At 39.4% G+C, this 25,402-nt stretch overlaps 5 protein-coding genes across 6 annotated transcripts; 4 read left to right on the plus strand and 1 right to left on the minus strand.

Annotated features, from left to right (window-relative positions):
• The first annotated feature begins 395 nt into the window (after nucleotides 1-395).
• On the plus strand, nucleotides 396-1,589 carry LOC145234164 (uncharacterized). The gene has a single exon (XM_080098927.1). The coding sequence runs from the start codon at nucleotides 396-398 to the stop codon at nucleotides 1,587-1,589; it is 1,194 nt and encodes a 397-aa protein (XP_079955053.1).
• Nucleotides 1,590-1,708: 119 nt separating this feature from the next.
• Nucleotides 1,709-3,265, plus strand: LOC145234165 (uncharacterized). The gene has a single exon (XM_080098928.1). It carries the CDS (start codon nucleotides 1,709-1,711, stop codon nucleotides 3,263-3,265), a length of 1,557 nt encoding a protein of 518 aa, XP_079955054.1.
• Nucleotides 3,266-9,903: 6,638 nt separating this feature from the next.
• Nucleotides 9,904-13,020, plus strand: LOC145234698 (uncharacterized). The gene is made up of 4 exons (XM_080099425.1): nucleotides 9,904-10,117; nucleotides 10,272-10,408; nucleotides 10,602-10,766; nucleotides 11,264-13,020. Exons 1-4 carry the CDS (start codon nucleotides 10,005-10,007, stop codon nucleotides 11,461-11,463), a joined length of 615 nt encoding a protein of 204 aa, XP_079955551.1. The 5' UTR covers nucleotides 9,904-10,004; the 3' UTR covers nucleotides 11,464-13,020.
• A 4,598-nt stretch (nucleotides 13,021-17,618) lies between these two features.
• Nucleotides 17,619-19,090, plus strand: LOC145233421 (uncharacterized). The gene has a single exon (XM_080098141.1). It carries the CDS (start codon nucleotides 17,843-17,845, stop codon nucleotides 19,088-19,090), a length of 1,248 nt encoding a protein of 415 aa, XP_079954267.1. The 5' UTR covers nucleotides 17,619-17,842.
• Nucleotides 19,091-19,115: 25 nt separating this feature from the next.
• Nucleotides 19,116-24,403, minus strand: LOC145233422 (G2/M phase-specific E3 ubiquitin-protein ligase-like). 2 transcript variants are annotated; one of them, XM_080098143.1, is made up of 5 exons: nucleotides 22,973-24,375; nucleotides 22,522-22,787; nucleotides 22,246-22,379; nucleotides 21,764-22,038; nucleotides 19,116-21,693 (listed from the first exon to the last, which is right to left on the minus strand). In XM_080098143.1, exons 2-5 carry the CDS (start codon nucleotides 22,690-22,692, stop codon nucleotides 21,428-21,430), a joined length of 846 nt encoding a protein of 281 aa, XP_079954269.1. In that variant the 5' UTR covers nucleotides 22,693-22,787; nucleotides 22,973-24,375; the 3' UTR covers nucleotides 19,116-21,427. The 2 variants fall into 2 exon arrangements, with proteins under 2 accessions (XP_079954269.1, XP_079954268.1); XM_080098142.1 differs by lacking the exons at nucleotides 19,116-21,693; nucleotides 21,764-22,038; nucleotides 22,246-22,379 and having other exon boundaries at nucleotides 22,700-22,787; nucleotides 22,973-24,403.
• Nucleotides 24,404-25,402: the final 999 nt, after the last annotated feature.

The raw sequence follows: 25,402 nt of genomic DNA on the forward strand, positions 1-25,402 counted from the left end.
TCCAAGTGGGACCCTAAATGCAATAGGTTGCTTCGGTTTTCCTTTTCGTACCTCTTGCACGAGAAAGGCCTCTGGAACGTCCAGCCCGATCAGATTGTCTGCCTATTACCGCCAACAAGTTTCCGAGAAACGCGGAATTGGATGCGCTGCCTAATATCAGAGACCTGTCATTCCCACAGGTAGATTGCCGTGAAGCTTTGCTGCTGATCGGGCTGGACGTTCCAGAGGCCTTTCTCGTGCAAGAGGTACGAAAAGGAAAACCGAAGCAACCTATTACATTTAGGGTCCCACTTGGATGGGCATTGGCAGGACCTGTCTCTAAAAAGTCAACTGATTTGTTTTCCGTCAACTTTACTCAAGTTGCCGATGATTCGCTGCACGAGAAGTTAGAGCGAATGTGGAAGACCGACTTTCAAGATACCAACGCCGACGCGATGCCTATGTCGCGTGAAGACCGGTACGTCTTGGATAAAATGAAAACCAGTGTGCAATTTAAGCAAGGTCATTACGAGTTGCCGTTGCCATGGCGCCCGAACGCACAACCGCTTCGGTGCAACCGGGACATGGCGCTAAATCGTTTGGGTTCTTTGGAACGTCGCATGAGACGCGACGCCGTGCTACGCGATGCGTATACAAAGACGGTACAGGGTTACATAGCAAAAGGCTATGCCGAAGAGGTTCCAGAGGAGGAACAGTCTGCAGAGGTAGTATGGTACCTGCCGCATCACCCTGTCACAAATCCACACAAGCCCGGAAAGGTGCGGGTAGTTTTTGACTGTGCTGCAAAATACCGCGACCAGTCGTTGAATGATGCTTTACTCCAGGGTCCGGATCTGACCAATTCCTTAGTAGGAGTTCTTTCAAGGTTTCGGATGGAAAGGGTAGCTCTTGTGGCCGACGTGGAGGCCATGTTTCATCAGATACGTGTGAAGCCGACAGATTGTGATGCACTTCGGTTCTTGTGGTGGCCTGATGGCGATGTGTCGAAGAAGCCCACTGCACACAGGATGCTTGTTCATTTGTTTGGAGCGACTTCTTCCCCTTCCTGTGCGAGTTTTTGTCTTAAACAAGCCGCTGATGATTTGCGAAGCGAATTTCCAAATGAAGTCGTCGAGACGGTAGAAAAGAATTTCTACGTTGACGACTGTTTAAAATCCGTGTCGACTGAAGCAGAAGCAGTTCAGTTGGTCAAAGGTATTTGTGCACTTTTCAAGAAGAAGGGATTTCGGCTAACCAAGTGGCTTAGCAACAGCGAGCGAGTTCTCGCGTCTATTGATGAGGAGGAACGGGCTAAATCGGTGAAGGAGCTAGACGTGGATGGTTCCTCTTGCGAGAGGGTACTTGGTGTTCGATGGAACGTTTCGTCGGACGAGTTCGGTTTCAATATCGATGTAAAGCAGCCTACAGCCTACACCAGAAGGTCAATCCTGTCGGTGGTAAGTTCCTTATACGACCCTCTTGGCTTGTGGTCGTGGTGGCCAAGACGATGCAAAGAGATCTCTGCAGAAAGCAGCTGGGATGGGATGACGTTCTTTCCGATGAAGACTCCGAATCGTGGGCAAAATGGTTGCAGCAACTACCGCGGTTAGGAGACGTCGTTCTGCCAAGATGTGTGAAGCCCCACGATTTTGGTAAGGTGAGAAAAACGGAATTGCACCATTTTGCAGATGCGTCATCTACAGCTTACGGTGCGGTGACCTATCTAAGGATGGTAGACGAGCGAGGACGCATTCACTGCTCGTTTGTAATAGGCAAGGCACGCGTTGCCCCCCTGAAGACATGTTCGATTCCCCGCCTGGAGCTGACGGCGGCCGTTGTTGCAGCCAAGTTGGATCGACTTGTGAGAAAGGAGCTGCAACTGGACGAATGCAAATCCGTGTTCTGGACGGATTCGACTGCGGTTCTTCAAAGTATTCGCAACTGCAATAAGCGCTTTCCAGTGTTTGTTGCAAATCGCTTGGCCAAAATCGAGGATGTTTCCCGGCCTAGTCAATGGAGACACGTCAGCACCAAGGTAAATCCAGCGGACGAGGCGTCTCGTGGACTCAGTGTGAATAAATTCCTCAGGTCCAGCCGATGGCTTACTGGACCCCAGTTTCTTTGGGAGCAAGAAGATACATGGCCTTCCTGCCCAGACTTGTCGTCATTGCCAATCGAATTTCTTTTGGTAAAGAAAGAAACTCAAACCGTTTGTCTGGTCGCCAGCGAGTCCGCTACGGATCGACTCATAGCCAGATACTCATCACTCAATCGGCTGAAAAGGGCTGTAAGCTGGTTGCTTAGATTCAAATCGATGTTGATGTCAAGGAGATTTCCTGCCAAATACAAAGTAACTACTGGGCAACTGACCGTTGTTGAACTCAAGGCTGCCGAGCTTGAGATCGTCAAGTATGTTCAAAAACGAAGTTTTCCGGACGTTATCGCTGCGATGTCGAAGGCCAAAGGCGAAGCCATTCGTTTACCAAAGAAAAAGAGAGCTCTTGGAAAGCTCAATCCAATTCTAGTCGATGGAGTTATGAGAGTTGGTGGAAGGCTCGAGCGTGCATGTGTCGAGTTTGATGTGAAGCATCCGATGATTCTTCCATACGACCATCGCATCCTGCGCGAAGAACTAAACCGGTGGAATCAAAGGCAGATTTACAAATATCTGCAACAACGTGAAATAGCGTGGAGCTTCAATCCTCCCACTGCCAGCCACATGGGTGGGGTTTGGGAGCGAATGATACGCTCTGTGCGCAAAATCCTCAACGCTCTGCTTTCGGAGCAGACCTTGTCCGATGAGAAACTGATGACGCTGATGGTGGAGGTCGAGGCCATCCTGAATTCTCGTCCCTTGGTTCCTGTGACGTTCGATTCGAAGGATGAGGAGCCACTTACACCAAATCACCTACTGCTGCAACGTGCAGCGCCGAATATGCCCCCTGGACTGTTTACGGGGAAGGACTGTTACCATCGTAACCGTTGGCGCCAAGTACAATACTTGGCCGACCAATTTTGGCGGCGATGGTCGCGCGAGTACCTGCCGACGCTAATGCCCAGATCGAAGTGGGCAAATGAACATTCTAATTTCGCAGTCGGTGACGTTGTGCTTGTAGCGGATGATAATCAGCCTAGGAGCAAATGGCTCCTGGGTCGCGTGACCGATGTGTTTCCTGATCGGAAGGGAGTAGTGCGCCAGGTGGTGGTTAAGACTCACACTGGTGCATTGAGACGCCCAATTGCAAAATTGTGCTTGGTATGCCGCGACGACGCGATGCGTGATTAGTTGTGTGTTTCTTTGTGTTCGCAATTACTGCCGATGTTTGTGTGTTATGTTGTAAATGTACTCCTTGGATTCGTACATTGTGGGGGGGTATGTTACATCTTATTTGCCAGTAATTGCCGATTTCTATTGATTCCCGCTTTTCCTCACTACAACTTGTGTTGTAACCTAGTGCGTTGTGTGACGTAACAATGGACTGCCAGTTTTGTGTGATAACGCAACGTGGTTTAGTTCTTTTCGTTGCTGACTTCCGTGGAGCACGGTGCTGAGTCGGTTGTTGTAGAAAAGCTGTTTATTGTCGTGTTGACGATTAATGGTGAGTCACTTTGTATATATGTGTTTAATGACTCAATATTGTGAATTACCATAATGAATGCTAACCGCTGTGAATTTGACCTAAACTGCAATGACCTAAACGTCATTTCCCTTTTTTAATAGTCGTACTGTACGTGTAGTTGGGTTCATTCAAGTTGCTAAAGTTGTAATTGTTTACGCAGCGTTCTTGTACGATACTCACGTGAAGCGTGACTTTCTACACTGTTGCTCTACATAGCTTGGTAAGCATTGTGTATGACGTCATAATGGCATATTGTGGTCTCATGTTTTTATTGTGTATTTAGGTGTGTGACAGTGATTTCTGGGATCGCCCATGTTATTTGTTTTCTTCCGGTTCCCATAACAGTTGGTGAGCTTAAAGTTACATTCCTACATTTAAAGCACAGTGCTAATGCCATGTCTTTGTAGAAACCGTTTCCTATTCGTTTCCGATCGTTTCTATCGCCTCCCACCGTCCTCTTCATTCTTCATTGAAAGTGTTTGAATATAAGATCTACAAAACACCCTATCTGTGTGGACTGCTTGTTGGAGACCTTTAGGAATCGCGTTTCAATCCCCCCTCGTGTGACGTTCCGCGCTGTAACCGGGGCGCGTTCACGGGACGTTACACAGACATCAATTTGATTACCTTTCGCATGTCTCTATTATTTGGACATTAATCACACGAGCTTAGTCGCTCCGTGCACTCACGGAGCTTGCACATATATGCGCGAACAAATATGCAAAATAAGACACAATGCTCTGATCATTATCAGAAGCAATGTAGAGATTGAGTTTCACCCCAGACGTTTGTAAAAATCATTGGTACATTGTTGGTTCTAAAATCCAAAGGTTACAAAATTTGTAGCTCTGCGAATTTTTAGTAGCCAATGAAGATTTTTAGTAGCCAAGAACTGCATCGCTATGATGATTGTCGTAGGCGCAAAATTAATTTGATCAATTCAGAATTAGCAAATTTTAGTAAATTCTACTAACGTAAGAACTCGCATGGGATAAAGTTTGCCAAATAACGATAAATGGCGAAAAAAGGATTTGCGAATAAGTTTCAAGCAAATTGTGGAAAAATGATGAAGAAGAGGGCAATTAGTATTTGAGTGAGGTTTAATAAAAATATTAACAATAAAAGCAACTTAATACCTACTTGCTAACGTTACATTTAGTTCCCAACCGTATCCCAGTCTTTTTTTTTCTTCACTTCTGGTTGTTATTTCGGTTGATTTTTAAAGCTTCATATTATTAGCATTACTACAACCTGTCCTGGAGCAACTAAAATATAGTCACAAAATTTGTTTTGAGTAAAGAGTTAGAAAGCATTATCAGTAACCCTTTGAATCTAAAAGCCAAATATATTTGAGTTTTTGTTGATGTACAGCCGCCGGTACATACATTTCAAACTAAAACTACTTATAGGCTACTGCATATTATTGTATCCGCACCCGCTAGCTGTGCACTCCGAGCCTGAGGTTAATTGAAAGGCTCGCGCTAAGCCGTTAATTTATGGAACAGATTGAACCACTTGTTTTATTGCAAACAATGATTGAACCTATCCGTAAGTTTGCCGCGCAGGGTCAGAAATGGGTCGCGCCATGGTTCGTTTGTGTTCACTTAATGGGTCGCGCAGGGTCAGAAAATGGGTCGCGCCATGGTGATTCAATTCTGCCCAAATTCAATTCTATTGCTGCTTTAAGTGAACACAAACGAATTTACTTAACGCAGTAATAAAGTCACCTTACTCGACCACGCTGTACAGGAAAATATACCAATCATTACCACATAAATAATAGGACAAGTTAATCATGCGCAACTGAACGTGGAGATGGAATAGTTAGCGTTGATGAGTAAGTATTCGTACAATTTTTAGATTGGGGATTCACTTCTATCAGTGATCACGGTGCTGCAATGCCACAATGTGTGCTGCGTTATGCAGAATAATTGTCAAACTAATCGAGCTCGTGTGAAGAGCTCGTTCAGCCTGCAGCCATTTTTACATGGCCAGACTCCTGTGCGGCGACGACGTAGCCTCGAAATTGCAGTCCGTCTCGTTATCGAACAGCACAGTTAAAAGTCGAATCACAGACCTTTCACTGAATATACAATATCAAGTGGTCTCCCGAATAAAAAATAGAGCCGTACATTGAAGATATTATGAAGGAAAAATTTCAGTTTCATCAATCACATTAAACAAATAAATCATTTGTTTTTTAATTGTCTGTGTCTTTTTCTATTCCATGCAATTTAGAAAAAAAATACATTTTTTAATGTTTGGGGCTTGGGTCGTGAGATGTTCATTAAACTCAGATTTGGGTCGCGGTCAAAAAAGTTTGAGAACCACTGGCGTATAACAAACAGTATATTTTGTCATCACATAGTAGAAATGAATTGTGATTTGACTGTTGTGTAAGCAAAAAGTTTTTTGGTTTTGGCAAATTGTAATAATATATGGATCATATTTTGTAAAGTTCGCACATATTTGGAATTATAAATATGGGAGAAATACGTTAATAGTGCCGCAAGGGATGATGAAACCATAAAGGTTACTCGGTACCGAGGCGTTGATAGAAAACTAAGTCGCATTTGTTAGTTTTTGTGGTTCGCTTAAAAACAAGTGGTGAAACTCGTGTTCTGTTTCGGAAAGGAAAATGATTAATCATTGTCGCAACCCGCAGAGCAGTTTTTGTTGTAATATCTACCACCAACGCACGTGGGTGAGATTCATCACATCCGATATAGCTTACCTCAGTCGCATTGTTTCTTTTTGTCAATGCTTGGTTTCAAAATGAAACGTTTTTTTTGTTTTGAAAGGCACGCTCCCCCGCTTCGTAACTTAATAACAGCAGACTTACCACGCATGTTCAGTGAAACAACAAAACTTTACTTCTACTGCTGCTCAAATCTTATATCACACCAAGTATCTTTTTTACCACAAAACGTTCCATAGCTATTTATACATTTTTAATGCACGGGTAACAGGCGCAAAAGGCTGTGACTCTAGATAATCTCCTGGTAAGTGAGCAACTACGTGGCCGATTTTTCTTCCAAGTACATTATACTTGGTAAAGGATTGGGCTTCTGGCAGTACAAACCCAGAGAACAAAATTTAGTTTTACTTTAAACATGTCCAGTTTACGTTTTCAACTGCAGTTGATCAATCTGATTAGTAGAAATTTTCTTTTTAAATGAACATGAAGAAAAAAAAGTACTACACACCATCTACACTTCTGCTAAAACCACCAGCCACGATTTAGATGTGTTTGCTTAGAAGTATTTCGATCTTTTTTATTTTAAGATTGGCACACACTATGTAAATATTTTATCTAATGTTCAAAATCGGGGTACTTTATTCTACACATGTCTAGTATACCAGGGTGTGCAAGTTGTAAACCTTTAGCCGGGAAAGCTTAAACCAAAAAGATCTAACTGCTTTAGAGTATTAAAGTAACAACGTAAGAGGATCAAACTGCTTCACACATAAGTAATAATCGTGGCAGGTGTGTTTCATTTTCTTTTTTAAACAAATTTGTTTCAAATTTTTTCAAATTTGTTTATAGTTTCTACTCTTCTACAGATAACTCAACAATAGATATTATTTTATTGATGTAGATTGATAATTAGATTTTCTATTAGTCAGATATATTTACCAACAATGCGAAGGTGGTAATGTAAACCGGATATGTTGTTTATTCCAATGGCGAGGCGGTGCCAATGGTAGAACTGAAATTTTTACTGAAGGTTTAGAACAGTGGTTCCCAACCTTTTTGTATTCAGGGACCGCTTTTATAAATTTTTTGGGTCCGCGGACCCCCAACGTAATTTAGTCTTGTTGTGTTTTTCGTTTACTTCATTATACGTTATTATACTTTCGCTTTTGGGGGCAGAGTTTTAATTCAACCTTCACAGTCCTTCAATCTCAATAAATTTCTGTGCTGTAGCAGTCAATGCAACACAGAGATAAATTTTCTGGTGTACAAAACTTACAACAAAGCACAACAAATTGTATTGTTAATGTGTGTTGTGTCACAAAAGTTTTCCTGATCCAAGGATTTGGTAAACAGTTTGCACTCATATGCAGGATTGTAAAAACCGTTTGGGAATTCAAAAATGTTACTGTTGTTTTTGCTTCTACAAATGTTTGCCTCCATGGACACCCTGAAACCATCTCACGGACCCCTTGGAGGTCCGCGAACCCCAGGTTGGGAACCACTGGTTTAGAATATTGCATGTAGTCTATTTTATGGGGACGTAGGCCTACTAAAATTCTATGGGGACGTAGGCCTACTAAAAAGAAAAGTGGTTACTTTGAGATTACAAAAGTATGGCAAACATTCCTAATCGTAAACAAATACAAACTGAAACTAAAACATTTTACCTCCACAAATTAAATCTACAAGAGACTACCTTACTATAAACATACACGTATTTTTCAGCTACCGTATAATTATAGTAGAAATGTTGTAATGTATGCCAGAGGTTTAGCAATAGCACAAGTTAAAGTATTTGTTATTTTACTAAACATATACATGTAGTGTTGGGAGTTAGTCGGTTCGCACCGGTTCTGTAGAACCGTTTCAAATTTTGTGAGATCAGCGAACCGGTTAGCAATACTGGTTAGTGCCAATGGACGGTTTGTAACAGAACCGGCTGAAAAATATTATTTTTGAAATAGAACCGGCTAACAAAAAATTTGAATCCCACCACTGCATACGCACTAATATTGTTTTTTTAAATGTTTATGATGGTTTCCACGCCTTTATATTCACACATTCTATTTCAAAACTAAACATTTCCACGAAGAAACAATGCCACTGAGGCAGTCTATATCGGATGCGTTATATTCACCCACGTGTGTTGGTGGCAGATATTGCAACACTAACGCTATTTCCTTTTCAAAACTGAGTACGAGTCCCAGCAGTTTATTTTGGTGCGAACCAGAAAACTAATGTAAACATTTTATTCAAATCTATGTCCAGTTCCCTGGGCAAAAGTTGGAACGGTTCAAAACTATTAAGTTTCTTCTGCAATTTTATTCCAAATTGTTTTAAAACAGATCGTACCACTACGCAACTTTTTACTGTAACATAACAATGCCGTTAAAAACGCTGAAGAATTTTACTGGAAATTGTTACCTAATGGCATGTCCAATATGCTTGTAAACATACCAATGCTTTTTGGGCCGAACTTGCGGTTCTGTGTAAGCAAAAGTGCGGTTCTGATACGGGTGTTTCTATACCAGGCCACTTTAGTTTCGTATTTTCACCTTGGTAAATTGAACTTCAGCCTAATTCGTGTTGTATTTAAACTGACTTTAAGGTTGGCGTCGGTTTTCGTACGTCTTTTCGGGTCCTGGCCAGGTTATGGCCCCAAACTTACGCAATGAACTAAAAGAAACAAATTACAAGGATTTGAACAGCTCAGAGCAGTGATCAAATAAAACTACCGCACCGTCCAATAGGAATTATGGTACAAAATCGATTATGTTGTTTTTACGAGTTGGGGCTTGATAAAACGCGCAGTGAAAGACAACACCGTTTTTGGAGGACTTAATACGCTTCGCAACAGAAGAGCCTTTACCGTATTGTATTTATGTTGCGAAGCTTCATGTTAAAAGACACTTCTGGTCAAAAAATGAGGTAAAAATAGCTATACTGCAATTCGAATGACATACGGGACAAATTTTTGCATGAGAACAGTAGCTTTGTAAAGGTGCGATTTTAAAACATTTTAACCAGCTATATTCAAGTACTAGTTTAAGAATGTTGACAGTGGAACACAACTGCAATGCATACTTCGTGTGGATAGCTTTTACCCGACCCAACAGGACAAATCGCGGAAAAAAGGCTCCAGCAAACACACAAAACATCGCATACCATCCGTTTTAGAACCGGTAGAAAGGTGAAGTTTCAAACCTGTACTTGCCACAAAACCCAAAAAATTTTGGAAAAGATTTTGGTAACTTAAAATAAACGGAAAAAATAAAATGTAACTTAAAATAAGCTGACAAAAGTGTGAAAATTTACCTTTCCACCTGCTCTAGAACTGGAGATATGCGATGTTTTGTGTGTTTGCTGGAGCCTTTTTTTCTTGGTTTGCCCTAGTCACGTAGGTTGAAAACGTCCGTCCTGCAAAAGTGTAAGTGCTTAGTAAGCGCCTGTATGCGTGTCGCATTCTGCCTTTTTCTGGTTGCAACGTTCACCCAACGTATATTGCACGCTCCCCAGATTTCGGCAACTATTACTAAAATAGGCCGGCCGCAATGCCTTCTACTTATTGTCATGCCGATTCGTGTAATGTTGTAATATGAGCTTTAGGTTATGCATTTGGTTGAATTTGTGTTTGTAAAAATAACTGCAAGATTATGCCATATCAAATGTTTATGATTTATTGTTGTTGAACCTCACCAGTGATAAAAATGTGCAAAGAAAAAGGAAAAAAAATCTGTCTAGTGTTGTTGGCTGCAGCGCAATTTGCCTTGTGCATTCTTGCTTTGGTATTGCCGGAATTGTTCATGGGGATCGTGTCTAAGTAGCGTTATTTTTATGTTGATATATAATATTAGTTGTCGCTTAAAACTTTTAGCATTCTTTTATTGAAATATTGGAAACTGTTTGTTTTGCTTTGGTATAACCTAAACACTTTATTAACATTTCACTGACTTACGAGATAAATATGCATGCAGAGAAAATGCCGAAAACTTTTTGGAAGGTGCACATGAAGAGGAAGACAATTATCCGACAAACCCGACAATGATTGAAATCCAAATTGGGTTCTTTGAGAGCATTATCAACAGAACCATACATTATACCAATCGGGAAGGTGGGTGCAAAACATTTTTAAAGAATATTCTTCTACAATTGATGTAAGCCTTGGAGTGTTGCCGTTTATAAGCATATTGTTTTTTAATAAGTTATTAATAATAAGCACTGGCTTTAAATTCTTAGGCTGATTGACCATTTGTTTATGTCTAATCTTGAGCCATCCAGGGTTCAAGTTCCATTGTGTTGTTTAGGTTTGGTTGGAGTTTTCGGTTTCTCCTTGTTGGCGACCTTGTCTTCATTTTTTACCTTGATCTATTCAATACAACTGCTATGCAGTTGCGGAGAAAGTTGTGGAAACGTCTGCAAGTGTATCAGCGACAAATTGAAAAAGTTGACTAAGAGTAATTATTCTACTGGTGGGTAATTGTTAACCCCCAATCAAATGGGATACAGAATCAATATTAGGGTTCGCCTTTTTTCTGCTGTACCTAATTAAAACCATTTTCAAAATCAACGTTTAAAGTTAAATTCAACCAACATTAACAACAACATTGTATAAGCTCGTTCTGATTAATACCTTGATGAAAAATAAGGCGGTTGAAGACATAATGCAGAAATTGCAACAATCGCTGTTAGAGGCGCTTTGTTAGTAATGACAACAGCGGTTTTCGAAACGTCCGCATTTGAATGTTTAAGTATGTACAAGGTCTTTGGCAGTTTTGCCCTTGATTAACAATAACGATGGGTTAAACTCAGGACTTTTTGTTAATGTATAAAACCTGCTAATGTATTAAGTTATATTAAGATCTTTTTTACCTCATAGAGGTGACGTAGTGGGGCCACATATTAGGCTGTAAAAATCTAAAATTTGTTTTCCTTGAAAACATGCGGCACCTTTTCTTGTTTTGTGTAGGTATGTCAAGCGTTATTGTTGCCGCCATGACTGGATTTTCAGCTTCTGATTTAGAGGGAGGAAACGTGGGAGCAAATTTTTACCTACAAGTGTGTGCTGCGATATGTTCAGCCCTTATCTCTCTCGGCAAAGCTTTGATTAAAGGCCGAAACGCTGGTGAAGTGCATACCGAACCCAACGTAAAACTGGATTATTTTTAATATTACAAAAGTCATTTTCGATTTTACTGATGAATTCGTTTTGTGCTTTTAAACCTAAAATAGCGATTAATTGCCTTGGCTGAAATAATGTAAATATGTCTTAATCATGTGGCACATGGCTCTTTTAAATTGCTGGTAAAATTTGCCTAATCGTTACAGAATTCTACGGAAAATTCGGTTTTGTTTCCGACATGTGCTTTTATTTTATTCCTGATGGAGTTTACAGTTATTTAATCGAAAATGTTATAATCGGAAAAAAAACATTGGTGATGCTCTTATGTTTTGTATAAATTTTTGAGGCCGAAAGACAAGAGCATTTTGTTTTACATTGGGTTGTCTGACGACCGAACAAATTGATTTGTGCTTGTTTAAAAGTGAATAGAAGAACGACAATTAATCCTAACCAGTTGCATCAACTTAAAAAGTTATAACTTCGAATTCAAATAATTTTGGAAGATAGGTTGTTCAAAAAGCTGAGAATTAAAACTACTTGCTTGACAAACAAACTTGGGCGTTGTTTTAGCCCAAGGGTGGGGAACCTGCGGCCCGCGGGCCGCATGTGGCCCGCTTGCCTTTTTAATGTGGCCCGCGTCGGATTTTCGTTAAAGTATACCACATAGCACTAAAAACAGTAAAATGCTTATGTACAAACATCTCCTAGAAATGACTTCGACATATATAAGCTATTGCTGCCAGGCATAGTATCAAGTTTAAAGAGCTCTTCTGGCAAATGTGATTTTATTCCGACGTTTCGACGTCCTATACAGGTCGTCTTCATCAGGGTAAATAACACTGAATGCGACTAGCACAGTGCACGATAAACAAAGGAAAAAAGGAAAAAAAGAATAGAACGCAAGCACGTAACAACGCAACGAAAACACCGCGCGATAACAAATGATTGACCCTCTAATCTTTAAGCAGGTGCCTGTAGCACGCTGGAAGCATCACGTCTGTTTTGATGTTCATTGTGTTGACCCGTTGGTGAATATTCCATGACTCAAGAAATAGTCTTTTCCTGTAGTCAGGCTCCCGGGCCACAACAGAAGCCGCATTGAAATCAATACGGTGGCCTTGTGATACCGCGTGATTGGACAGGGCCGACTTCTTTGCGTCGCTGTTGGCAACATCCCGCTGATGCTCTTTTCGGCTTCGACATTTTTGGTAATTTATATTCAATATCTCTCCATTCCACATTATGACGTAAACTTACAAAAAAATGCCACGCATTCAACCGCTTGCTATGATTGTGACGTAACAGTTACTGGATTGCCTCTCCTTGCAGTAACAAATCATTTGTCATGTGTTGTTAGTTTTAGATCAGTAATAGAGGTAGGGTGTTTTAACTCTTATTTTTTGGCGAAATAAGTGATAAACCTGTATGCCTTGTTTGTTGCAAACATGTAGCAGCAAAGAAAAAATCAAATATGGAGCGATAAAATATAAAACCACTTGTGTGCTTTGGGTATTTTTACTCGGAATTTGAAAATAAATAAATATTTGGCCCGCCCGAAACTGTTGTGCAATTCATGCGGCCCGCAGTACTAAGTAGGTTCCCCATCCCTGTTTTAGCCCATTGTAGATATATTTAAATTATGCAATTGAGAGCATGAAATTAATAGAAATCTACAAATTAAAATGTTTTGTTAATGATCTTTTCATTCGACACGTAAAAAGACTAAAAACACAGTTAGAAAACATAAATGTGAATGCACTTGGTGCGTTGGTGGACAGAACCGCAAAAGCTGGTCCACGCAGTATAAATGAGAAGTTCAAGTGTATATTTCTTGTTTGCAATGAAACGGCAGTTTTTACTCGTTGTTTAATTGCGACGATACTTGCACATGGTAAATATTTTCTTATTAATGAAATCTCCATTCAAGTAAAGCAATGAGGTGCGACGATTCAGGGTCATTAAATCTGTTTGTTTTCAGACACTGATTATGCTTATAAAGCGAAATGCATTTGCTTTTGCTAAACAAATAAAACACAGTTACCGATTTAGTGGTTTTCACGCCGAAATTTCCTGACATTACTTACACCCATAAAAAGGGAAAATAGCTGGAAAAGTTTTTCGTGTAAGTATTTTTATTTTAAATGTTATACTCAAGCAACAACGAATGTCCTGATGATATTTCGTGTTGTTTTTACTTTTCAGCCGCCAAAAGTTTACAATTACAGTTACAATTGAAATGCTGTGTATTTACACTTCTAAGGTAGATAAAACTATTAAATGTAAGACATATCCTAGCAAAAAATAATTGCCACAAAGCAAGACACAGACGAAGTCCAGAGTATTTTTATTTTTTCCGTATGATGTAAATTACTGTAAAAACAACAAAATTTATCTTTATACGGCTAAAACCTATGTACGCAAATTTATAGAGAGTACAACCCAGGACACTACTATTAGTTGCACTTCAATGGTGTTTGAGGCTCTACCTAGCGGGATAAAAATAACCAAAATCTTGTCCACTTAATTTGTTATACCATTGCATTTCAGTTAGAGCAATATAACTTACATTATCGGGCAGGAACTTGGCCGAATGCTCTGGCGCGCCTGACCCATATACAGACATAAAAAACCCTGATCGGGATTCGTCCCCGGGAGAGTCCTGGGTTCGAACCCCATGAATTAAAAATCAAAAAACAAACCAACATTTACCAGTTGGTACATAGGTTGTGACTGGTTTGTTAGCTGTGGAAAAACAGCCTAAGAGGAGCATCAGTCTTTTTTGAGATTTACAAAATAATTTTTATTCGGTTAGCTTTCCATAGACGTGCAATACTGGGTCTGTTTAAGTTTAATTGTAGTTTGTACATGTACAGTATATTTGTAGGCGTATTTTTTTCGATACTTTAAAATTAGTTTGTGATTAATTTGTGGCAAGTTTATAGGTAAGCGCTATAGGGGAAAACATCTGCGTAGGAATTAAAAGCAATTTGAACTTAAGTATTTTGCTAACAAACATTATTCAATACCAATTGTACTCCACCCAGTCAGTGGCTTTGCAAAGATGCAAACTTATTTAGCTTGAATTGGAACTACCTGTTTGCATTTGAGAATATACGAAATGTTTGGGTCGTTTACAGATGAATATCTTGAAACTTACAGCTTTAGCTGCACTGGTAATGACAACAGCGTTTGTCGAAACGTCTGCACTATGATTTACTTTTGTGATCTCTTTTTTTGATATTAAAGAAGATACTTTCGTACATAGTGTTGCTATTCAAACCTTTTGCATATAAATGCCCTAACGTAATTTCGTTTTCGTGGCATCTGTGAAACTACAAAACGTGCCCCTCATAAAACGTTGTGATAATTTTTTGATTTTTTTTAGTCTTCGTAAGTATCCAAAAATTCAACTGAAAAAGGAATAAAACGTTGCCAAGCAAAAATGTAAACAAACTGTTTTAGTAATTTTAGCTGCAGGACAACTTACCTCGTGCGTTTTGACGCTTGCAATGCCAAATATCATCGTCGGGGAGATATCCAGGTAATCATATTTATTGAATAGTATTTAACATTTGCGATCGGCTGTGGTTCTAACACAAATCTGTTTCCAGCCAAGTCGCGGAAAACTTCCTAAATTGAGAACATAAGAATGAAAAAACTGTAACGGAATCTGCTTGGGTGAGAGTTCAAATTGGTTTCTTCGAAAGCATTATCAACCAAACCTTAATTGTTTCGAATCGAGAAGGTCAGTACTCATTAATTTTCTTTGGGAACATGGTTAACAGGCCTGTTCTCTTGCCAATAATGGCCAGGCTACAGCAGTCTTTAAAACATTGAGTAAAATTCGTTTTTGTATTTGGATTTTGAAACAAGAGACCAATTTTGGCAGTGTGCAGCATTTTTGTTTTTCTTGAAACAAATGACTTTTTTAGGGATACAAAATACCAACCCCTTAGCCTTTGTTTTAGGCCTACGGCTTTTTTAACATTCAGGCCGTAATTAACCTATTTTCTAAATATTCCAGCTTATTAGCTTTAGTCATACAATTTATCTTCAAACTAATTGTTGAGTTTTTAAGATTTAAACTGGCTTAAGATCGTGTTTATTTGTTTCAGGAATGGTTGGAATTTTCGCTTTCTCTCTGTTGACGACTTTTTCCTCATTGCTTACGTTCCTGTATACAATACTTCTGCTGTACGGATGTGGAGAGGGTTGTGCAAATGACTGCCAGTGTGTTACCGAGACGCTTATTAAGCTGGCAAAGACTAACTATTCTACCGGTAACTCGATCTCACTAACTCACTTATGTTACTAATAACACGACCTCTCTCCCAAACATATACAAGTCCAGAAAATCGAAAGCAAGTCTAATCGTTACACAAGTGATAGTCTGTTACACCAGGTGTTGTGTTACCATACGACATGGCATAGGCTTTAGAAAAGTTTGTTTTGGTCTAGATCAGTGGTTCTCAACCAAGGCCCATGACAGGGGACCACATTCACCAGAAACAACCGCTAGAAGCCATTTTCTTTTTAACATTATTCCCTAATTTAATCGACTGTTTTACATACTATTCGTCTACATTGAAGTTGTTTACGATTACGGATTCTTGTTTACTCTATTCGACCTGTTTAAAGCCGAAATTAATACCGAATTCCAACATGAGATTGTCATTCAGATTTTTAAGGGGTCCACAGGTCCTACAGGGTTACTTGAAGGGGACCACGAGGCCCAAAAGTTACTTTTAGGGGGCCACATCCACGAAAGGTTGAGAACCACTGGTCTAAATGGTGGAGGCTATAGGTTTTCCAGCGGGGAGGAGTCCACATAGCTTGTTTCAGTACAACGCATCATGTGTCCTGACTATGACTTATACGTTACTGTGTCGTAAAGTATGGTACCTGGTCGCGTTGATAACAATAATAAGTAATCGTAAATTGTACTTAAGAATATAATACGACCAACATTCACATACATACCAAAACCAAACGAGACCAACGTCCGTTTTGTGTAAAAAATGAATTCAAAATGCTTGTTGGAATAGCAGTTTTTTGGCTTGATTCCAACAGTAAGAACACATACAGTGCAAATTGAGATACTTTGTACATGAGCGAACTCAAAGTTTCTGTGTAGGCCTAATTATAAGAATAAGCTTTTAATAAGCTAATGACTAAGCTTGATTAAAAACAGTAATACTTGTTTGCCGAAAACAGTTAAGTTTACTTTGTTATGAAGGTGCTTCTAGTGTTGTCGTAGCCGCCATGACTGGATTTTCAGTTTCTGATTTGGAAGGAGGATATCTAGATGCCAATTTCTACTTGCAAATAGCTGGTGGGCTGTTTTCGGGTGGCATTCACTTTGCAAAGGGTTGGACTGGAAAACCTACGGTGGCCCAGAAGTGCAAAACACAAAACTCGTGACACACGCAAATCTTGTGACACACCCCAAAGTCAGAACACAAAAACCATGACACACACCAAAGTCAGAACACAAAAACCGTGACACGCACCCCAAAGTCAGAACACAAAAACCGTGACACGCACACCAAAGTCAGAACACAAAAACCGTGACACGCACCCCAAAGTCAGAACACAAAAACCGTGACACGCACCCCAAAGTCAGAACACAAAAACCGTGACACGCACCCCAAAGTCAGAACACAAAAACCGTGACACGCACCCCAAAGTCAGAACACAAAAACCGTGACACGCACCCAAAAGTCAGAACACAAAAACCGTGACACGCACCCCAAAGTCAGAACACAAAAACCGTGACACGCACCCCAAAGTCAGAACACAAAAACCGTGACACGCACCCCAAAGTCAGAACACAAAAACCGTGACACGCACCCCAAAGTCAGAACACAAAAACCGTGACACGCACCCAAAAGTCAGAACACAAAAACCGTGACACGCACCCCAAAGTCAGAACACAAAAACCGTGACACGCACCCCAAAGTCAGAACACAAAAACCGTGACACGCACCCCAAAGTCAGAACACAAAAACCGTGACACGCACCCCAAAGTCAGAACACAAAAACCGTGACACGCACCCAAAAGTCAGAACACAAAAACCATGACACAAAAACCATGACACGCACACCAAAGTCAGAACACAAAAACCATGACACGCACCCCAAAGTCAGAACACAAAAACCATGACACGCACCCCAAAGTCAGAACACAAAAAGCATGACACGCACCCCAAAGTCAGAACACAAAAACCATGGCACGCACCCCAAAGTCAGAACACATAAACCGTGGCACGCACCGAAGTCAGAACATATAAAAGCGACTTGATTTTACGTTTTCCAAAGAACAGTAGCCTACCCAATATGACATCATAATGGACTTTATTATGTAACAAATCAAGTAACGAACAGTTTGCGTAAGGCGCAACACACTATAACGTTTATTTTACAACCATGGAACAGTACTGCAATGTCGCTATGTCTGATGTCCAGTTTAAGTGCGAATGTTCTGAATTGTTGCAAGTGGAGTTCGTATTTTGCCCTGGTTGTTCAATAAAGTTAAACTGGTCTAAAATTGCCGTTACCTTTTATTTCAACCGTGGTTTTCAGTACAACACCATCCGCGAATTCCTAAGGAAGTACCATAAAATACAAATAAGTTTACGGACTTTGAAAAGCAGGTTGAAACTGTATGGTTTGAAGCGAAAAAAACTGTTAACCAGCAATGCTGCTGTGCGGGTGCGAATAGCAGAAAAATTGACCACGTCAAATTGTATGTTTGGCTACAGAAGCATGTGGCATTCCTTGAGAATGGAGGGGTGTTACGCCACAAGAAACCAGGTTGCGATTTTGCTCAAAGAATTAGACCCGATCGGCTCATCAGTCCGTCGTGCAAGGCGTTTAAAAAGGAGGCGCTACTGTTCACCGGGGCCGAACTTTTGCTGGCATCTCGATGGATACGACAAATTAAAGCCGTATGGGTTTGCAATTCATGGTTGTATAGATGGATGGAGCAGAAAAATTCTATGGTTACAAGTGCTAAAAAGTAACAACAATCCTGTTACAATAGTGAAGCTGTTTCTACATGCTGTTGGTCGGTTTGGTGGCTATCCCAAACGCGTTAGGACAGATTGTGGGACAGAAAACGGAATGGTGGCCGCAGCCCAATCTTATTTTAGTCAAACGACGCGGGCACATATTTACGGGACTTCAACTCACAATCAAAGAATTGAGGGTTGGTGGTCTTACCTGCGGCGAATCTGCACAACATGGTGGATGAATTTCTTTAAAGACTTGGTTTCACAAAATAAATTCAACGCTGGGAATCAAATTGAGGTCGAAGCCCTGTGGTTTTGCTTCCATAAAATTATTCAAAAAGAACTGGATAATGTTTCAAATTCATGGAACACACACTACATACGAAAGTCACGCCATGATACGGTTGCTGGAAGACCTGATCAGATGTACTACCTTCCGGAGTTGAATGGTGCAACTGATTATCTGACGCAGATTAGGGAGCAACAGGTAAACAACGTCAAAAATACTCTTCCAGGCGAACCGTTGAATAACCCCAATGTCGGTCATGAATATTTCGCACACGTTATGGAAAACTGCAATAAAGAACTTCCCGACAATTGGAGTGCAGGCCTTCAGCTGTACCAATTTCTCATTTCTACTGCAAATGGTCAAAGTGACGTGTAACGTAAATACAAATCAAAATGGAAGACTCATTTTCTCATTTTTATTAGCAAAATCACAGAAATTACCAGAGGACACATGTATATAAACATGATAAAAACCAAAATACCATGCCAGGTAAAAAAACATACACATCATAACACATTAACAAAAGAAAAAAACTAGAAAGGTGGCTTTCCTATATGTTTCCATTTTATATATTGCGTACCCTTTTTATCAAATAACTATCTACACCATTTGATCTGCAAGCAAAAACAAATAGGTCCCCACACACATTTTATACGAATTAGTAATGTAAAAAGTGTTTTTAGGACAAACTAGAAGGGTGGCTTAGCACATATTGCCCTTGCATATACACTATAACCTAATTTAAAACATAAATATATTTCCTATGCTTATTTTGTATTGGGTCCCATATTAGTCACCGTCTTTTATAACTTTAGTTGTTTCTGCAGGCAAAAACTCATGGGTCCCCACACATGCAAAGTTGTAGATAATGAATTTCAAGAGATAACCATGCAAAAGTCGGGTGTTGTAAGGTAAAACACAGTGATCGGCACTGGGCTTAAATAATAATCCTATGTAGAATACAAACTATAAAATTAGATTCACCCCAGATATTGGTTGAAGTATGTCCTATTTAACGTTTTAAAAACTGACCCATATTAGGGGGCTAGTAGGGTAACTGATTGGGTTCGACACACAAACTAAAAAACAGAAAAAACCACAATGACTCAATCAATAGTACTGCAAAATTTAAGCCCAATCCGCCAATGTTTAAAATTTTGACCACTAGAGGTGTTTTGAGCAACAACCGATAATGTTTCTGACGTCGTAGGGCTGTTAACAAGCCCCTACGCGCAAAAACGACCACCAAGAAACCCACCAACGAGCAACAAACAACTAGTTGCCCTTGTAACACTATTGCTCCAAAGAAATCTTTCGTTTGTGGTGCCCAGTACCATACAAATACGTTTTACACTTTAGGGGCTTGTGGGGTAAATGTTAGGACTACAGGGTTGAACACAACAATTGACACCTATAAATGGCATAATATACAAGAAATCCAAATTTCAGCCAATTCTGACACTGTTTAAAAACTCACCCATTTTAGGGGCTAGCGGGGTAAATACTGGGGTTATCAACAAAAACAAAGTGGGATGCACATCTACATGAATATATCTACCATCTGTGTAAATTTCAGCCAAATCCATCAAACATTTAATGGAAAAACGAGTCGGACAACTTTGGGTAGAAGAAAAAAGAAGAAAAAAACAAAAACATTTTGAGTAAAATCAATATGTGTCCTTTTCAGGGAAGGGGACCCATAATTAGTAGAAAGCATCAACCCAAACTAAGGATTTGTCCATATTTCTGTCTAGTCCATATTTCTGTCCTAATGTTAATCACTTCCAAGATAAAACCTTCGCTAAAACTGGAAATATAGGTGCTAATCTAATAAAACCACATAGCATTACTGTGCTGATGTCTGCCTCGCAAAACGGGTGTAAACCAGTGAACTACGTCCAAGGGCTTTCCAGCGTACACATATTATGGGCAGTAATAGTGTTATGGTAACCATTCGGCTATTGAGCCATTGCAAACATTTTTTATAGTTTTAGCACATATAACGGACTTGCATTTCTGACCTAAAGGATTGGAAAAACTAAAACCGATTAATTCGGGGTTAAAAGGGTGAATCCAATAAAAAGTTACTAAATTATTTAAAATACCTTGCATTGCACCAACCAACAAAGCACAAAACTTCTAGATCATGTATTTAATCAATATCACCGTTTTAACACATTCACTTTGGGGGGCTGTAGGTGAACTGCTGGGTCATTCCGGTCAATCTTCAGGATGATCAAATTAGGGTCAAAAGCTAACATGTGTGTAAATTTGAATAAGTATAAAGTACTCTTTTTTGCTCAAATGCGTTTAACAAACCAGTGTTAGACAGAACTGAATATTTTGGGGTCAAGGGGGTTAAAATGGGTAAAACTATTTTAAAGGTACAAAATTCTTTAGTATACCTTACATTGCAACAAACAACAAAGAATGTAACTCCTAGATCATGAACTTTGGTCAGTACAACCGTCTTAAAAATTTTATGTTTTGGGGGCCTGGGTGAACCCTTGTTGTCAAGTCATTCGTTGTCAAACTTCAGGAGGATCAAATATGGATAAATAAATAACATCTGTGAATATTTAAATAAATTTGAAGCACTGTTTCTTGGCCAAACATGTAGTACCAGCATAAGACAGAAAACAATACCGACAAAAACAATATGTGTCCCCTTACTACTGTTGTGCTCCCATACGATCCTTACAGCTAGATGCTTTAAACACACCCAAATCCTGGTTCACAATTTACTGCTAGTAAAAAAGACTCTTTCATGCTGTCAATGTCAGCAATGTGAACAGGAATTTTAAGAGCAATAGCACAAGTACTTGCACTCGGTAGGCACTTGCATTTCATACCATTCTTCAAATCTTGGCAACCATGAACGAACTCCACAGTTATACCTTTTGGTAGCCCAAGGGGAGGCAAGCTCGGACTTCCTGTGACAAACTTCATTAACTGACCAAGTGTGACAGGAAAAGCATCTAATCATTAAAACATTAAAACAAGGTTACTTTTAGTCAGTCCTCTGCAAATTAAAACAATATACCTTACCATCAAAATAACACAATTCAGCAAAATCAACAAAGTGTTTGTAAACAGTTATTTCCAGTGCATGGTTTGTTGAACCATTTTCAGAAAAGACAGGAGAAAGAATCCCGAAAAATTTTTCAAAATCCCATTTGAACAGTGGGGATGGGCAGAACACTGTATAGAAATCTTCGATATACCTCATTACCACTTTCGAAATTCCATAACATTTAAGACCATTTGCAATGCTATCCAAAGGTGGAAGCAATGGCTCAACAATTGATTTGATGTATATTGACCTTCAAATACACAGTAAACAAACATACATATTACATTGGGGATTGCTTTTACCCTCAAAGAGGCTCCCTGTTAAACAGTTTCAATGCTTGTGCCATTAAATTAAAAAAACATCAATCCAAAAACGCTGATAAACAACTAAGATCAACAAACTGACTTTCTTTTACAAAAAGTAGAAAGCAAAAAAATGAGAATCTTTTTTTACTTACTGCAACACTTCTGTTCTGTTTTTTAAGTTTGCCTTGGAAGGAATCCCTCTATATCCAATGGACTCCAGCACATCATAACCCATGTCCGATGTCAAAATTTCAATCACAGTTCCACAATTGTCTGCCTTTTTGAGCTGTGGAAAATAAGCCAAGTTTATGTCAAGGGTCAACAAGTAAAATAAACTTTACTTTACCATTCACTGTATAATTAGGGATAAAAGACAAGTTCAGACTAGTCATCACATAGTCTTGGATCAAACAAGCACATTTTCAAACCTTGGTGTATAAATCTGAAAACTGTAGGCTCGATTCAAGTTTCCCAGGTAGAAGTTTCAGAACTTTCTCCATTCCTCCAAACAAATACCTATATACCCATGGTGCCAAAAATCCTGGACCTGGACCACCATTTTGAAGGCTTGCAGCAAACAAATGACCAATGCTCTGCATAGTACCATCTGCAATGCTTACTAGTCCACATGAAGGAGTTAAGCCATCACTGTCTACCCCAGCAAAGTACTGACTCTTTACATCGTTTTAAGCTTCTAAAAACAGCATGAGGAAATAATAATTACCACACCGAAAATACTATTAAAAAAACAGGTTTTGAAATATATACACGTATAAATGTATGCACATATATACACACAACCAAATTGTTTTGTTAACCAATTCCAAACATTTTTGGCATACATATATATAAAATACATATTCATTTGTAATATATTACCTGTATAAAAATCTCTGGAGACACCACCTGTGTCAATACCTGCTTCCCCCAGAAATGTTATATTATACAACTGGTTTTGTCTGGATGCATTCCACTTCTTTTTAAAAAAACTTCTGAAATCATAGAAAGCAAATCCTCGCCTAACAGAAATCTGTAAGGTCTGTGATTCATCAACTATTGTTTCCTGTAAAACCAATACTATGTTTGATTTGATCCCATATTCATCTTTTGTTTTGGGGTGTTCTTCCCCAGCTGACTCATTTTCAGAGCCAGAAGGTGAGTCATGGCTACTTGCTTCCTGAAATGGTGTCACTTTTTTGTTCAGGCAGTTATCTACATGCTGTTCAATCTCTGTTAGAGGCGTCTTCATGTTGCAAACTGGACACCTTCCCATTTTAACACTATTTGAACAACAAGGCTTCTCAATAAATTTAGTAATGTCCTGATCTTTGTTACGGCTTGTCCCAATATCCTCACTTGATAAGCTACGTTTATCTGTGCAAAGATACAAACAAATCCTTTGGTATGGTTTTCCCACTTCTTCTTTGTATTTAGAAATGGTAAAGACTTCTTCACTACCTGGCATTTTAGCTACTGTTCGGCCATCTGGGTAGGCTAAAAAATATTTGTGACTGGTTCCGAAGCTTGCATCATAGTCTATCCTTTTCTTAATTGCTAGTTCAAAAATGCTTTCAGCTGCTGCACTTTTTACAACCCGAAGGCCTAACATTTTGCCCCGAATTATAGAAACACTTTCTCCATCCTTTTCCATCAACCCTATATTAATATTTACAATTTCATCATTTGAACTTCTCACTTTTTTGAGGACCCTGTAGGACTGAGACTGGCGTTCACGAGATTTTCTTTTTAAAAAGTTTTCAAAAGATATTAAAGACTCATCATTTTGCGAGCTTGTAGCAACTGGGGCTGAACAATTAGGGCAAAATTTGTAATCATCTTTTAAAGAAATTCCACATGTGCAAAACATTTTGCTACCTTGCTGTAATTGGTGCATAAAATAAAAATACAATATGCTAAAGAAGAACAAATAAAATGTTTTTTTCTTTCTAGCCAAGCAATATAAATATACTCAAAAACTATTTGTCGGAAGACTCCTCCACACGTACTTCGATGTATAATTGCACATACAGCACGTCCATGCTTTAGGACTGTGAGTCACGGTCTATGTGTTCTGACTTTGGGGTGCGTGTCATGGTTTTTGTGTTCTGACTTTGGTGTGTGTCACGGTTTTTGTGTTCTGACTTTGGGGTGCGTGTCACGGTTTTTGTGTTCTGACTTTGGGGTGCGTGTCACGGTTTTTGTGTTCTGACTTTGGTGTGTGTCACGGTTTTTGTGTTCTGACTTTGGGGTGCGTGTCACGGTTTTTGTGTTCTGACTTTGGGGTGCGTGTCACGGTTTTTGTGTTCTGACTTTGGGGTGCGTGTCACGGTTTTTGTGTTTTGCACTTCTGGGCCACCGTAAAAACCAAATGCTGAGAACAATGGTGATGGAAATTATGCTATGAGCAGGGTTGCCATCGACTTGAAACCAAAAATAAGGACAATCGAAAAATGAAATTTTCATACGAAACAAAACAAACGTTTTTGGACAAATCTTTTGCAGTGATACGAATCATGACATATCACAGGGGTCTCAAACACGCGGCCCGCGGGCCGCATGTGGCCCGCCACGTCCTTTTGTGCGGCCCGCGAAGCGTTTTTGAAATTTGAACAGTTTTTTTTTCTGGTCCTAATAATGTTCCCCGCCAGCGGAAGGGCTAGAAATAAAAGTAAGTTTTTAACTGAGAAAGTGTTTTGGCTTGTTTTTGTAATAATCAGCCTATTGTTTCGTCATTGTCGCATTGTGAGTTGGGCAGATTCTAACAGTAAAGGTTATTCTTTCACTATTGCTAAGCACATTTATGTTTGTTAGAGTATTTTGGTCTGTTACCAAAGCTGTGATAAACTTTGTATGAAAATGTGTTCTATTTCCAAGAAAAGGAAGGTTGAAGATGAAAGGAGAGTTTTTCAAGAAAAATGGGAGATGTTATATTTTGCCACTGTGGTTAATGGTAAAATACAATGCCTAGTTTGTCATCAAATAATAGCTGTGATGAAAGAGTACAACGTGCGTCGGCATTATGAAACGATGCACAGTGAAAAGTACAGCGGCTATGCAGACAAACATCGAGAAGATAAAGTGAAACAACTTAAATCAGCGTTGAGCAAACAAAGAAGTTTCTTTACTAATTGTAACATTTCGAACGAAAACTGTGTAAAAGCAAGTTTTGCGATTAGTGAAATGATAGGAAAGTCATCGCACCCGTTTACAGAGGGTTTATTTGTAAAACAGTGTCTTTTAAAAGTAAGTGAAATCTTATGTCCTGGTAATAAAAAGTTGTTTGAGGGCATCAGCCTGTCACCGAATACT

Source organism: Phallusia mammillata, chromosome 6 (genome assembly GCF_965637545.1).
Source record: "Phallusia mammillata chromosome 6, kaPhaMamm4.hap1.1, whole genome shotgun sequence".
NCBI lineage: Eukaryota > Metazoa > Chordata > Ascidiacea > Phlebobranchia > Ascidiidae > Phallusia > Phallusia mammillata.

Bases quoted from the DNA above. Each gene is read 5' to 3' on its own strand.
- LOC145234164 (XM_080098927.1), top strand. From the start codon at position 396: ATGTGGAAGACCGACTTTCAAGATACCAACGCCGACGCGATGCCTATG.
- LOC145234165 (XM_080098928.1), top strand. From the start codon at position 1,709: ATGGTAGACGAGCGAGGACGCATTCACTGCTCGTTTGTAATAGGCAAG.
- LOC145234698 (XM_080099425.1), top strand. From the start codon at position 10,005: ATGTGCAAAGAAAAAGGAAAAAAAATCTGTCTAGTGTTGTTGGCTGCA. The intron at 10,118-10,271 runs GTAGCGTTATTT...ATATGCATGCAG, and splicing joins TTCATGGGGATCGTGTCTAA to AGAAAATGCCGAAAACTTTT. The intron at 10,767-11,263 runs GTGGGTAATTGT...TGTTTTGTGTAG, and splicing joins TAAGAGTAATTATTCTACTG to GTATGTCAAGCGTTATTGTT.
- LOC145233421 (XM_080098141.1), top strand. From the start codon at position 17,843: ATGGAACAGTACTGCAATGTCGCTATGTCTGATGTCCAGTTTAAGTGC.
- LOC145233422 (XM_080098142.1), bottom strand. From the start codon at position 23,987: ATGCACCAATTACAGCAAGGTAGCAAAATGTTTTGCACATGTGGAATT.